The sequence below is a fragment of the Trematomus bernacchii genome, unplaced genomic scaffold, assembly GCF_902827165.1.
Source record: "Trematomus bernacchii unplaced genomic scaffold, fTreBer1.1, whole genome shotgun sequence".
NCBI classification, from domain to species: Eukaryota; Metazoa; Chordata; class Actinopteri; order Perciformes; family Nototheniidae; genus Trematomus; species Trematomus bernacchii.
In genome coordinates, this window is record NW_022987573.1 from 4745328 (window position 1) to 4760951 (window position 15624).

Sequence of the window (15624 nt, forward strand, 5' to 3'; positions counted from 1 at the left end):
AGTCATGGTAATTAAAAGGCCTTTATTTCCTATTTGTTTTTTTACAGAACTGGTAACACATATGATAAATTTGTAATAAGTTATTTGGTTCCCTTGATAACTTTATAAGGATCCCCAACGTTTGTCCACATAAGGGTCAAGAGGAGTTGGTGAGCAACGTTTGTGTCCAGTCAAGGGCTAAAGCATGCGATCCACAGTAGGCACAAGTACTGACATGAACACGCGCACCACGACACTAGACACGAAGAAACACAGCTAGAGGACACAACCTGACTGTCCTCCCACGCTTTTAAAAGATGATGAAGAAGAGAAAGAGGTGAAAAAAGAAGATTCGTTGCATCAGGGATGAGAGGTGGAGGACTAAGCGCTCAAGAGGGGGAGTTTGGTACGGTCCTGCATGTTTGGCAGTATACGGTATGTCCATGTTGTAAACATGAAGCCCGGCATTCTTTACGCTCAGCAAGAGCAGATTGAAAGGAGGAAATCAACAAGCCCGCTTCCTAGTCAGCATCATCGTACTGATGGTACATAGCTGGTTTACACATAAACAGGACAGAGACACAAACAGAAAGCAAATGTGATTCTGACATTGATTCAAATACAGTCCTACATTCTACATTCGAAGTATACATCACAGAAACAAATAAGGACAGAAGAAGTGATTACACATATGCACAAGAATACAAAGAAGAAATACAGCGAGTAATAGAGGAGACAAGACAACGTGTTTCAAAGTGGCGTCTGTACCCGCTGAGAGGCTTCTCAACACATTTAGACAGGGGGAGGTTAATGATCTACTGAACTTTGGATGTTTTCCCTTTTTAAATCCCAGCGTTTGTTCAAAAAACAAAAACAAACAAAAAACAGAGAGTTGTGAGAACGGTGCTCGAAAACTGTCCGCACGGCTGAAACAGCTCACAGTTTCAGATGCAGTTGTGCATAAGGTATTGTACATCTACACAGAACAGAATAACCCCCATATTTAAAATTAAACTAAGATTGTTTGAGTATTACGATCATACACACAAAGATGTACATTTAGGAATGAGTAATGTGTCCGTTGCATGCAGACCTGTACTGTATATTGTGTTTATATATTTTAGTGCTGTGTTTTTGCACCATTTCTGCTAAAGGGCCTACACTTTATCTGTTTAATTCACATATTCACACACACAGCTCCCACTCTCTGTCCCCCATAGAACTTAGATGACCGTTGTGACCCGGGCAGTATAATAAAATAAATAAAATAAATCTCTTAAATGTGCTATAACTTCACCTGTGATCACATTTGCCTCATCATCTCATGTGTTCTGTTTGTGTGAATCGTTTTCGCTTTAGTAGATTCAAACAGTGTAGACAAATGCAGGCAACTGTGACCAGGTACTGGCAGTATTTTAAGAAACACACTGAAATCTTGTATTTGAATTGTTCTCAGTGCATCGTTTGGTCACAGTCAGTAACAGTAATGGGACAGTGAGTAAATATAATATTGCATTAGATCATGTGCAACACCTTGGAGATCGTTTCCAGACTAGACGGATGGCAGTTTAAACGTTTACTTCAGAGAAATATCAGCAACTGAGGTAAACTTAAAGGAATATTTCAGGAAATAATTATACACATGTTGCCAATAGTTAAATAAGAAGATTGATACCACATTAGAATGACAGTGGTATCGATCTTCTCAAAGATATTTACCAACAATTGGATTATCCTTTAGTGCCGTATCATGACATAATCTCTATATTTTACACACTTTCTGCTATGCGTCTAAATCGTAATACTATGCATAGTTCTATGGGAGGGATTCAGGCTTACAATTTGGGTGCCACTGTTTTAAGTTTCTCTCTTTCTGCTTTTTCTATCACTGGATCTCCAACTATATTGTTTTGTTGCTTGAGCAAAAATGCTAAACAAACCAACAAAAGATCACAGATCAGTGTGTTATTGATTGTACGTGTGGTCACTAGTACTTCCTGGTAGGCCTACTGAATCCGACGAAGAGAAACTTAAGGAGTGACCCGGTTTGGTTCATAAATTGCACTCAGCCCAAGAAAAAGAACACGCTCTCATATTTATATAAGTATATACATATCATTTCAGCAGTATTATTGAGATTTGTGATATTATATTTATGCTATCAAAACAAGGCATATACGTTACTAATCACGATACTGTAAAATCAGCTACCTCTATGAAACAAGGACATCAACAGCTCTGAAAGTAGAAAAAGACACACTCACTCTACTAAACTCACAACTGCTCTCAAAGCTCACATTTACATAAAAGTGGATTTTTGCCCTCTTGATGAACAAAGACCTCTGAACGGAATGTAAAAGAGAAACACTGGCCAAGGAAAATGAAGACGTCAGCTTTTTTTTTTTCTTCATAAATAAACTCTAGCTACTCAGCTGAGCTCTAAGGAGTTAGTGCTAGAGTTTTATGGCTTTAGTTTTATATCTTATTCATTTATCTTGTATACAGGTACACGTATTGTATAATAAACACAGTAAAAGAGACACAGCCGTGAAGGGTTTCAGGTCATTTAAATACTTCAGAAGTGGGAAATTAAGAACTTCCAAGTAAAGTAAAAAGGAGAAGAAGGGATTCCAAGTCATCAGTGTTCACAAGAATGGGATTATTCATCCTTTGGCCCCTTTAAACACATAAAGATATGATCCAACAGACTTCATATAACAACTCCTACAATCCACCTATAGATCGCAGAGTTATTCAACCTTCATCCAATGAGTTATTTCAGATAACATCAGGCCAAATCTGTTATTAGAAAATAGTTACAGTATAGACTTGGAGACCCCCGCCACATCCTGAACATTAAAAAAGTTGGAACATATTTTGATTAAAAAAAAAAAAAGCAATAGCAATAAAATCCAGAAATAATTCACACATTGGTCTTCAGATAAGTGCTGAAACAGAACGTATGGCAAATAAATGGTATCAAAATAAAAAAATTTGATCACAAGGAATTATATAGCAAGCATGCGGCTACATTTTCATCCTACATAAACTCACACACAGTACTGGACGACACACTTGCTTAACAATTTCAGGCGTGGAAAGGTTGTTATTAGTAATATTACTCTAATGTTTGTATGACATTCTCTCCAATGACCCTCATGGAAAATAAATACACATTTGTTTCATTTAGAAAATATACAGTGCATCTTTTTTCCCCTTCGTTTGTGTTATTAAAATGACAAATGACACCCATTTACGTACACGAGATATTTTTGCTTCGTCTCTAAAACATGCTCCTATGTACAGTATTTTGTATAAACATGCAGTATCAACGTGTATGAACTATGTATATAGGCAAAACTACACACCAATGGGTTGTTTGATTGCTTCCATGTTGCCTTTTCTTTAGTGCTGCTTCATCAACAGAGGAAAAAGGATTATGTGGGATGATAAACTGAACCTGGTCTATGTTGGTCATAAAAAAATAAAGAGATACAATTTCCAACAGAGAAAGTGACAAGAGCCAACATTAATTTAACCCCAAAAGAAGTCGACATTTTGATTTACATTGACTTTGCATTTTCTTGCACACAGTCAACGGGTACTTTTTGCTGATGTTGTTCAAAGACAGCCCTGATTTTAATTAATAACTTGACCTTTGAGCAGGGTGAAAGCACCCGACATGTCAGAACTTTAATTAACAATCAAGCTTCCACCAATTTATTCAGGGCTGAGGAGTTTTGGTCAAACAACGGTTTGAATTTTCTCCTCAAAAGTCTTCTTCAACAGAATATTAATTTATAAATAAACTGAACCAATTACAAGGATCGAAGTAGCCTGGGAGCATTAGATTGTAATGTGTCTCTTTTCTTTTTGGAGGAGTCCATTATTATGAGGAGACCTGTCTGGCATGCCACAAGTGCCACAGAAAAATTCAATCTCACAACATTTTATCATTAAAAAACACAGAACAGAATAATACCCAGTAGTGCAATTAAATTCAACAGTTTGGTAAGCTGTGTATAAAATACACACGGATCAGTGCCTTCTTCCAGACCATATCCTTGCAATCAAGTGAGAAACGTCATATTCAAACAATCAAAACACATACACAAAAAGCTGAGCCGAAAACCAAAGCAAAAACAAAGAAACTTACATAATGCACTCCCCTTGCTCTTTTGTTTTTCCTTAAACCAGCTGTTACTAATGACATAAATAATTAAAGCTCTGGTTTCTGAGGGTACTTAAAAGTAACATTTGGATTTAAAGTGCTTGAGGAATAAAAAGTTAAATAAATTCAAATAAAATTGGATAAATAAAAGATTTAAAAAATCAAGAAATGAAGAGAACAACACCGCTAACTGGAAGGCGTCCCTGGTAGTTGAAAATTGCTTATTTTGTTACTTTGAAGGCTTGTCTCCTTTATGACTGTAAGACGGTTATAGGGATTCCTTTGAAGTAAAACCCTTGTGTCAAGTCCATGACTAATGGCAGTAACACTGAACGAGTGAGAGACAGAATTGGAGGGAGGGGAGGTGGTAGACTGCAGGCAGTAATCGACACCTTGCAAATATCATGTCATTGGTGGTTGGAATCAGTCTGTGTTGCACCCGCTCTGATGTTTCCTCGCTTTTTGTTATTCAAATGACAGACACAGCCGTTTTTGCGCAGTCAAAAAATACACATATACCCTTTTTTTTTTTTTTTTTTCACTGAAAATCCACCAGTCCCTGTTCCCTAACGTACCATTTGATGGATGAACTTTGACTAGTCGCAAGCCTAACGTCACCGAAAAAAACAAGCGCTCAAGCTTTTGGATCCAACCTTTCATTCTCGTCAAGTGGAGTATTTGAATAATAAGAACCCGTTTAGAAAAAAAGGCATGGAGTTTCAGTTTCCTCTCAGTTTTCCTGAGACGATGGGTGGAAAGGTTAACTAATCAAAAAGGCAGTGTGTTTGTGGGTAACTGGATATGTGCCTATCCCTACTCGCTACCCAACTCTAGGAATGTACTCAAACTAACAGAATCAGCTAGTATGATAACTGGCAGGTGTGGAAAATGGTGCACAAAACACCTAAGGAATGGACCTGCTTGTGTTATTTCTCTATCATATGGCAGTATAAAGCATTTTATTATTAAGCACTATTCTAAGCAAACTGTGTCACTAAAGGGAAGGGGTGAGAAGTACAATACGAGTGAATGTATGTTTTATCCCCTCTATCACCAGATTCCCATAACGCACTCTTACTGTTCTTCGTAGTCTACTCTGTATTCTTATTAATGGAACCACAACCCCAATACAAAAATAGATCTAAATGAAATCAACGGAGTATCTGTCCATCCTGTAACTTGTCTTCTTTTTTCAATGACATGATTTCTTATTACATGATGCTTCTTTTTTTAAACTATATTTCCCATCATGTTGAATGGATCTTTTTTGAAAGGTGGCGATGGGAGAGAGGAGGAGAGGAAGGGGTGGTGTGGGTTTTGGAGGTTTTGGAGGGAGCAGATGTACAGTCGGGGTGTTCTTCTGGAATATACACTGATATATGGGGCCGGGGGGAGATGATGGGGAGGGGTAAAGGTGGAGGTGGAGGTGGGGACGATGTGTTCAAGGGGGAGTTTTACTTCTTGGCATTCAGAGCTGCGAGGGCGGCATCCACCTCCTCCTCTGGCTGCAGCGGATGCCATTGGGCGATGGGGCGGCGGGGGTTGGCCAGCATGTCGGACCAGTGTTTGAGCCCGGCCCCCGTGGACTTGCTTCCCACCAAGATCTTCCCAATGGCATCGTTCTTGCCAATCTTGTCATAATCCAGCACTGTGATCACAGCTAGGATTTTCTGGGAGAGAAAGCATTACGACAATAAGAACGCTGCAGCGATTCAATGGATGAGAGGGATGGGAAAGATGCTTTACTTTTTAGAGGCAGGTGATTTATATATATCTTTTTATATTTCCAGAGATACATGAAGAATCTCTGGAAATATCGCCGACACAGCCCCCTTCAGAGGAGTCTTCATTTTCACTGTTTTCGGGTTATGGGAAGGTTCCAAACATCCACCCAAAAAATATATTTTGCAGCAAAATATTTGTATACAGCCATCCATTTCATAAACTAAACATATTAAAGTAATACAAAAATATGGTTGTGCTTTGTTCTACTAAGGGGTATCTCGAAAACTAAAGCCTTTTTTGAGGGTAGTTTGTTACTATTAGTTGATGTTGCATATTGTGTTTGGGCGTACAGATGGTGAGGTGTCAGCACAGGGGTTTCTCTGGTTAGGTGTTGGGAAATGGAACTTTAAAATGTTCATTGCCCTGCTTTAGTGCTGCACGATTTAGATTTTCATTATTTTGACTGATATAGCAGTGTGATATGACTCACCACATTGAAGGGATTGATCATTGTTATCTCATTATCATTATCATTAAAACATATGATGATCATGGCTGGATTTTTTAAGAGGATCTGTATCAAACAATGATATTTTACTAACTCTGTAGAATACTAATTGTAGGCCGGTACATTTATGAAGCACCACTAACCCTTATTGTGAATGTGATTTTGATACAATTACGATTCATTTAACTTCTTTCCCCTAAACATTGAATATTTAATGAGTTTCGTATTGTAGGTTTTGCTTACCATTTTTTAAAGATCATATATGAATCTTTGATGCTAATTTCTGTCAACATTTTCAGATATTAATAAGCACTGCACAGCCTCAGAATAAAGGTTAAATACATTTTTAAAAATTCTTTCTATCTACTGTATAAATAGCCAGTAGCGCAAGTGTAAATTACAGGATAATGTTACAGCAATAGTTTGGCATTTTGTGAAAAATGCCATTTTCTCTTGAGAGTTGGATAGATAAGTGTTTAAATGTGTACAAAACCAACAAAGTGTAAAAACATAAATTGTTCATATAAACAGATGTGTTCCCATCGTCTGATTTATCTGAGAGAGACCATCTGTCGTTGTCAGTCATGTTCAGTTAAAATGAAATAAAAAGCATGGGACAAGAATCATTGTGTCCATGTAATTGCTTCCAAGCGTGAATGGATTTTCTCTGCCTGATGATTAATTGCTTGTTAGTGCACACTGGTATTGATCTAGGTACCCATTTGCCTTTTTACAGTAAGTATACACCCATTTTCTACTTGTATACAGTATTTGATACATTACGCGGGACCCATCCTTACCTGCATTTGATCAATAGGAATCTCAAAGCTGAAGGACTCGTTGTAGTACGGATTCAAAGTGTTCTTCTTCACTGTCGTCTTCTTCTTCTTCAGCTTCTTTCCGTTCTGCAGCAGGTTAATTTTCACATAGGGATCTAAAAACCAGAAAGAATGTCAAATCGCGTCAAAGCTGATTTAATGTGGTTTTGAACATGATATGGCATTTAATCACGGCAGCATTTAGCTGTATCTGGGTAGAATTCTCCTGATCAGATACTCAGAATAAGCTTCCCCCCTCTTTTATTTCCAATAGGGCTGAAATAGAGGGACATGAGCGATGTCTAACATGCAGGATCTGTCTGGTATTTTGAGCAAATATATATGCCTAAAAATATATATACGACCTATAATATATGCCTAAAAATAGCATGATAGGAGATCTTTGCAGTTGCAGGGTTGGGTTGCAGTGCTGCGATGCACCAACAGATGGGGCCAATGCTGAACCAGGGGGGGGGTGGAGCTGCTGCATGGAGCACTGCAGCGTCGCACGTGAGCACAGCGCCCTAATGGCTGTGCTCTCAGGCACGTTCCTGTTTACTCTGCAGTCACGCTGCAAGCTCCCACATTACACACTAAGCTCTTGTGATATTTGCCAAATTCTGAACCCTGAAATAGATTCAAATGCGACAGTGTGGAGATGAAATGCAGGAATCTGATGCTCATGTACCTGACAGTCCTCCCACGTCCATTTTCTTCAGGTTCTTGGCCTCCAGAATACAGATGGTGAGTTTGCCAGCCGTGGGGACGTAACGCAGGGAGATGCAAATGTCTCCCAGCTTCTCCGGCTGTGAGGAGGAGGGATGAGGAGAGAAAGTTAAAGCAGGTCTGACGCAGAATAAATGTCTTGGCTGTGCTGGAAAAAACTCACAAACTGCCCCTTTGAAATCCTGTTTAAAACATTCACTGTCAATACAAACAATTCCTGCTGCCATTACTTGTCTTAGGAGCCATTACTAGTATGCTTAAGTACAGCTCGTTGGCCTTTTCAAAGTTAATAACATTTCTGAAACAGCAAGCAAATGTAGAGTGATTATTACATCTCAAGGTGGCTCTGGGGAGGTTTCATTGATTAAAAGCTGTTTTTCATAATCTGGGACAACATAATGGTGATAAAACGCAACGTGAGCGTCTGCATGGCGACAGAGGACGACTAAAAGTTTGTCCTTCCGCCCTCTGAGTCCTTCTGGTAAATAGAAAACATGCTGCCTTGTCCCCGTGGTTATTTTCTTATTATCTAATCAGATATTCAGGTTGCTCTAAATAGTAAAAAAAGTGTATTTGAGTCTTAATTATTATATTTCAGGATGTTTAAAACCGTCTTTAACATGTTGCATTATGACTACAGTTTGCAAAGTATATGAGATATTATCTGGTGGTTAGTTACTATTTACACTTCTGTCAGTTACAGGGTGACATTGTGATTCATTTGGGATATTGTGTGTGGCCACATGGTGGATGTAAGCCCAATATTTCCACTAATTCTTATGATCAACTTACTTGCTCAATACTCCACTATGTTTACCAGCTAGTCTATATGTACAATTTCATTGTTTGAAATGTTTTGTTTGTTTTGATGTCTTTTAATGCTATCTGTATTATGTATCTATGTGAAGCACTTTGGACTGCACTTGTTGTATGAAAGGTGCTATACAAATAAAGAGTATTATTATAACAGTGTTTGTCTGTTGTTTGGTGTTGAGCAGGTAAAGTGGCTTTTAGAGCTTTTTCTACTAAAAACCTGCACCTCATAGAGCGATGAGAGAGAAGCTCAACAGCAAAGTAAAGACATACAATTTTACATTGAGCAGAAACCCAATTGAAAGCTCTGCAAAGTCGATGGGAGCTGCAGATTCAGGGGGTAATTCTCAACACATTCACACTGTAAACATATAAATGAAAGCCTCTTCATGAGATTTCTTATAATCAACACATTGTTTCTGGCCTTAAATATCTATAAAACATACATCAAGTGAAGTGAGTATTAAGTATTAACAGTTATACGTCACTGCAGGACTCTCACCTCCTCTTGATCGGCGCTGTCCAGGTCCTTCCACTCCTCAATTGGCTTGGCCAGGTCCAGGGTGTTCATGGGTATTTTAATCTCTCCAATGACATCATGTTTAGAGAAGCGATCGAAGTCGTAGACGCACATCACCAGTGTCTTTCCTCCGATTTCTTGGAATGGAATCTAGAGGACAGAAAGTAGTCCCATTTCACCCATCTGTGTCGTTTATAGGAGTTGCTTTATTTTTTTGACAAATCTTGGTGCAGATAAGATCAGAAATATATACAGCAATATGGTTTATGACTTTGGCCTGGAGCTGAAAATGGCCTTGACTTGATAACATGCAGCTTCAGCAGAGCTCGTCTGACTTTGACAAGGAAACGGATTTTCTTTTTATATAGCGCTGTGTCAGCAGGAGGCAATGAGGTGGCCTTCTCCTTTAATTTGATTCTCTACCACATTCTCCTTCAATATGTCTGCTGCAATTGTTTCATCACTGCTGGCCAGAGGTGTTAGGATGAAAAGAAAGCAGCTTCTTAAGGCTCACAGACATAGAGGAAGACAGGAGGAACATTTCTCCTCTAACAGGACCTGTCTGAATCAAACGGCTTGTGTTTAATAAGTAATATGTAAAAAGGTTGGTCGTGTTTCAGCTTACCTTGAAGCCAAAGGTCTCGTTGAAGACGGGGTTGAGCGTTTTCTTGTGAACCTTTGTGTCGTACTTCTTCTTCTTGTCGGGGAGGACGAACACCTTGACGTAGGGGTCGGAGGTTCCACCGCTGTCCATGGAGAGGAGATCAGCTGCTTGAAGGATTCCCACAGTCAGCTGGGGAGGAAAGGAAGAGATTAAAAGTCACTGAGCGTTTCCCCCGAGCTCAAACTCAAAAGTCCTTCACTGTGTGCTTGATCCTGTTTCTCTATTTCCATAATGAACCATGAAATAACAGGCCAAAGGCTTTTCATTTGGACGAATGGACGAAAATGTAAAATAAATGCCTTGTTCTCCTGGAAGTCGTAATCGATGGAGTACTGCAGCTTGCCGAGCTTCTCTTTCTCCTTCACTTCTTCCTCTTTCTCGTCTCCGGTCAGTCCAGGTTCCACATCGTCCTCTTCATCATCATCATCCTGGTTTTTCTGAACAGAGAAAAAGGGGGACGGGCGGCAGAAGAAGAAGGGTGAGAGGGAGTTTGTGAGGTGGCGGCCGTGCTGAACACTAAACCTCGGGCATCAGCAGTCGGTTAGCCACAGCACCTACCTGCCACTTACCCCCGTCACCCCGCTGCTACTAGTGCAATCAGTTCATCGATGACCACGGTTGCAACCTGACTTGATTTCACTATTTCTTGGGTGACACCATTTGCTGTTTTATATTTTGGTTTGATAAAATCTGATAAAATCCGAAGTAGGGAATTTCTCTACAAGAAAGTGTACAAATGCCATTTTAATAGAACTCTTTTTGTGTGTAAAGAGTGGAGAGAGACAGAGATAAAAGGGTGAGAAATTAGAGAGAAACAACAATACATAAATAGTCAATATGCAGGGGGTGGACAGAAAAACAGGAACACCTTATAATATACTGCAATCTTACACAACAGCCATGCAAAAACCTCTGGGAGTTCTCAAATTGTACTCATAAATCAGTGATTCTCCAAACTTGTATATGGATAAACTTGTGTAACTGCCTGTAATTGTAATGGGGTTGGGTAAAATAAGAGGAACATGACATATCATGGGATCTTTTAGGATTGTAAAGGGACTGCATTGCAGTTAAACAGGCAGATACACAGGCAGCTACACAATCATAAAAAACTCAACCAAAATGAGTCATATGAACTTTTTTAAAGTCTACAAAATGGTGCCTACGTATCCCACACAGCTCAACGCTGCATCAGCAAAGATGAGCAAGAGCTGACGTAGGGACATTATGGGATGTTTTCTCAACAAAATTCTGTCTTTTGGACACAAAAGTGAGCACTAGTATGTATTGCACTGCATAGCACTTTGGAGCAAGGTGTTCTTGTTATATTGTCCACCCCCGTGTACAGCCTTTCAAACAGGCGCTGTCACAAGAAGCAGAGCGTCCTTCCCGAGAGGAACTGGAGGACAGCGCTTTGAGGGATAGATGTGATTTGATGAAACCCCTGACGCAGTCGTTCCTGACACTTTTCTTGAAACGCTCTGAAACTTTGCTGGCGAATTTCCTCTCACTGATAATATGAGCTGCTAGACAAACAGCTTTATTTCAGGCCAGACAATATTACTGTTTGCTTTCATTTGATTATTGTGTGCACACTTGTGCTGCTGATAGGATTTTGCTGCTCGAGCCTGATTATTGTAGTTAACTGAATTGCTGATATGATTTAAAACCTCCAAAACAGAGAGCAGATTTTTCCAGCTGATACTCTAATGTGAAATATTGTGATTCTTGATCATGTGCGGGAATAGAAATCTGCAGTTTACTGACAGTTAAATGCTCCTGAGATAATTGAAGATGGATCAATCTTGCTTTTACATCACACCAAGAGACTCTTCAGATTGTCATCTTTTTAGAGGCAGCCGAGACTAATCGAGTCAAGGCAATTTGCTCTGATATGAATATTAAAGTAAACTTTCATTTCTGATACTGTATGAATCTGGATGGTATCTCAGTATGGCCTACTTTCCTATGGCTGTCTTCTTGAAAAAACACTGATGTCCTCGTAAGAGTGGAGGGTCCAGCTACTCACTGATGAGCTGGAAGAGGAACAGGGCACACACACAGATAATACACACACTATCACACCCACTGCACACCATACTGTACTGCACACACACACTCACACACACGCTTGCTTACATGCAGGCTCTCATGCATGCTTAAAACCTCCATTACTCTCTCTCTCTCACACACGCATTCTCACACAATATCCTTTTATGTGGCATTCTCTATCTTCATTGTGTTAAATGCTTTTCATTCAAGCATGCCAGGCCACACAATGCAGGATCCAAGTTTCCTTCTGACAGCAAATGTCAAATGAATTACCTTATTTATGAAGACAGATTTCATAATTTCTGGAATGTTTCTTATCTTTCTTTTTTAAACCTCTGCGAGAAAGGTGTCCAGACATGTCCGTACATGTGTTCTGAGTGAAATGTACACATCCATGGCGGAATCATGCTATATTGAGAATTTCAAACTTCCAGTGGGGGTTCAAAAATAAAGACATGGTTTGTCTGAATGTATGCCCTTTGGTCAACTCAATGGGATGAATTGTGGGAGGTTTTATCAAAGGAAATATGTATTTTAAACAGCTGGTTGACTGTAAATTAAACTTTGAAACGACTGAAATTGTCGGCAAACATTCTGGCCCACCATTTCTCCTCAGTGAGACCCGTGCTTCAGGGAGAGAGGGGGGTCAATGACTGTCACCTAGTATGTCAGCAGCATGGGTCATCCAGGAAAGTTACTCTCAAGTCAAGTTGTGGCCATTCAATGGTACCTACTGCAAGGGCATATGCTGGTCTTTGTCAAGAGATACAGACAGCTTTATCTGTCGTGGAACTCGGAGCGTGTTTGCACAGGTGTGGCGCAGCGTGTGAATTTCAGACCAAAATTGTTTTATAATTTGTCCATTTTTTGGGTTGCGTTAAACAATCGAGGCCTAGTCATGGTGGAAACATGCTCAAAGCTTTCAGTTTAGGTAAAGTTCCCGCTTATTATTTGACAAATACCCAGCTTACCCCTTGCACATGCATGCTAGTGATCTCTAGTGAGTTGCTGAGTGCACTCGTCATTCAAAGGCTCAACCGTAGGATGAGATTTCATTTCAAACCACCTAAACACATCTTTGCTCTATAGTTTTTTCAAAAATATTGCAATCTCTAAGTATTCAAGACATAGCAGTCGGTGCGGCATATCAGTTCAGTAGATTTGTTTTGCGAAGCAGCTTAAAATCGCTCCCATAGATTCCTCAAGCACCCGCAGCACCTAAGCTTGCACAATTCTAAGAAAGCCATAGCACTCATTGTCATCATCACTGCAATCCAACCCCTTTCAAGCCCAGCCCACCCCCCCCCCCAACACCACCACCCCCACCACCACCCCCCCCCCCCCCAACCACCACCGGTCTGCGCTTACTCAGAGCGGCCAGAGAGGGGCGCCGCGTGCTATCAGACCTACCGTAGGCAAAGAAGTCCACCACAGTCAAGATACACGGAGCACACATAAGACACAAAGCAGGAAGGAGGAGAGCAGAGACAAAGGAAGAGATTGAACTCACAGCAGACACCAAAGAAGTGTAATCACAGCAAATGTAGTCAGCTACACTGTAGGCAGCGCGGAAAATGACAGATAGACAAGCCTCCTCATTAGCACAGTCATATCTAGCAGGGCCGCTCAAACCACTCCACGTTTAGATGTATACTTATTGTCAATGTCGTCAATCATGTATGTGGAAAGGAATAATAATTATAGGCCCGAGAACAACAGCATTGTGCTAACTGCTAATTTTCATAATTACTCTTTAATGACTAGGGGAAACAATGGCTGGGCTGAATAGATAAGAGTCCTGTCATTTTCCACTCAAAGCCCAAAGCATAAGTGAGAGAGAGAGCAACAATAACATTAATGACAAATACATTAAATAACTGAAAGAAAAGAAAGGTACAAATGAAAAATAATCATGGTGGATAAAGAATATAATTAACACCTGCGGAGAATACACTGACTGGGTTAGAAAGCCAACAGAGTCTGTATACATAATATGAAATCTAATACATTTCAAATAGGAAACTAGGATCAAATATGTATCACAAGGGCTACTGCTGTCATATGATTAGCTGAGGCAAACATACAGTATCAAGGCATGCATGTTTTCTCTCTATTCCCGTATCAAAGCCCCATAGCTGTTACATAATACGCTCATAAACAGGTTAGCTGTGCTTTGCTTCGTATACAGTATACGTGTAAATCCCCTCGGCCGTGATGTGGCCTCCCGCGGAAAAACATACCTCTCCCCCTTTCAGGTTCTTCATTCCCATCTCCCCCTTCCCCTTCTTGCCCTTCTTGTTCTTCTTCTTCTTGCAACAGCATTTCTTGATGATGCAGAAGCAGCATGTTAGAATGAGTAAAGCAGCGACCACGGCAATGGCAATGATGGCCCAGGACGGCACTGAGGAGAACATACAGACCGATGTATAGACGGCACATCCACACCCAGAAAGAGAAGAGAGAAGCAAATACTTTGACATTTGACCAACCAATCATTTAGCCTACTTTCATGTCATGTCCTGGGCCAAATATATTTAGTAAGAGGTGCAAGATTAGCAATTACATTGGGTGAAAATTAGATTTCGCTGCCATTAGGAAGGGCAGCCAGTGATCAATACTGAATAAAGACATTATGAGGCTGCCAATGCCCCACAGCTAAAGAGTAAATCTCATTCCGAAATCATTGCTCGGAGTCACATTAATACAAGTTGGTTGATCGGAACAGGATTGGTGTTTTGTGCGGCACTCACGTGGGATCTTGTCGATTTCATTGAGGAATTTGTTTTTGATCTCGTCGAAGCCATCGTTCTTGTCGACGGGCTCGGTGGAGTTGTCAGTGGAGACTAATGCGTCAAGGGCTGGAGTCACAGTCAAAGCACTGGCTCCCGTTGGGTCAGCAGCTACCATGGGCGTTGTTTGGTGCTTGAACAAGTTCCACTTCGTCATTTAGGCTGCACACAAGGTCCCTGAAAAACAGCAGGAAGACACTTTGATTAAGACAGGCCAGAGTCATTGTTACGTGTGTCAAAATCCACATGCATTGACGCATCAGTCAAGTCATTTAGCCAATTCTCATATTTGTGTCCCAATAATTTTTTGAAAAAGAGACAGGATTCAAGTTTGTTGTGCACATATTTGTTTAAAGCTATATTTAATGGAGAAAAGAATAATAACACACACATTATGAAGTACATAATGACACATCCATCAGAAAAATACAACCATAAAATCCATCAGAAAAATCCATTAATCCCTTTTTTTCTTAAAGAGAAAATTAAATGATGGAATTGTTTATGCTGGATTTCCAAAATGCCACTCGTCATGGTTTGTTTAACTTGAGCACTCTGATGGATGGAGAACATTTGCTGAGTATCATGTTAATAGTTTTTTTTTTTTTAAAGACTGGCATCTTAATTAATCACGAAGCAGAGCCACTTCACTCTCAGTCTTCTGAAAGTCACTAAATAATGAAAAGGGATCAAAATGGTCATGTAGCTCAGGTGGTAGAGCAGAGTTTGGTTGTTTGATCCAAGCCCTAGAAGTCTCCTTTAGTAACAACAATTTACTTAGAAGTTTGTCTGCATGGTAGACAATGTAAGTGATGTGTTGTTGCTTTGTAGCACTGTATCTCCGAGAGGATCATATTGC

General features: G+C 40.0%; 1 protein-coding gene across 6 annotated transcripts in view; it reads right to left on the reverse strand.

Moving 5' to 3' along the window:
• Positions 1-5: 5 nt before the first annotated feature.
• LOC117479482 (synaptotagmin-2-like) overlaps positions 6-15624 on the reverse strand; it is a 61627-nt gene continuing 46008 nt past the window's right edge. For 5 of the 6 annotated variants that reach the window (XM_034126448.1, XM_034126446.1, XM_034126447.1 and 2 more), the window contains 8 exons: positions 14727-14942; positions 14217-14377; positions 10224-10361; positions 9886-10053; positions 9243-9410; positions 7890-8007; positions 7184-7317; positions 6-5820 (listed from right to left, as the gene is read on the reverse strand). In XM_034126448.1, coding sequence (XP_033982339.1) covers positions 5605-5820; positions 7184-7317; positions 7890-8007; positions 9243-9410; positions 9886-10053; positions 10224-10361; positions 14217-14377; positions 14727-14922 — 1299 coding nt within the window. In that variant the 5' untranslated portion in view covers positions 14923-14942 and the 3' untranslated portion in view covers positions 6-5604. The remainder of the gene's footprint in view (positions 5821-7183; positions 7318-7889; positions 8008-9242; positions 9411-9885; positions 10054-10223; positions 10362-14216; positions 14378-14726; positions 14943-15624) is intronic. The other variant, XM_034126450.1, reaches the window with a different exon arrangement.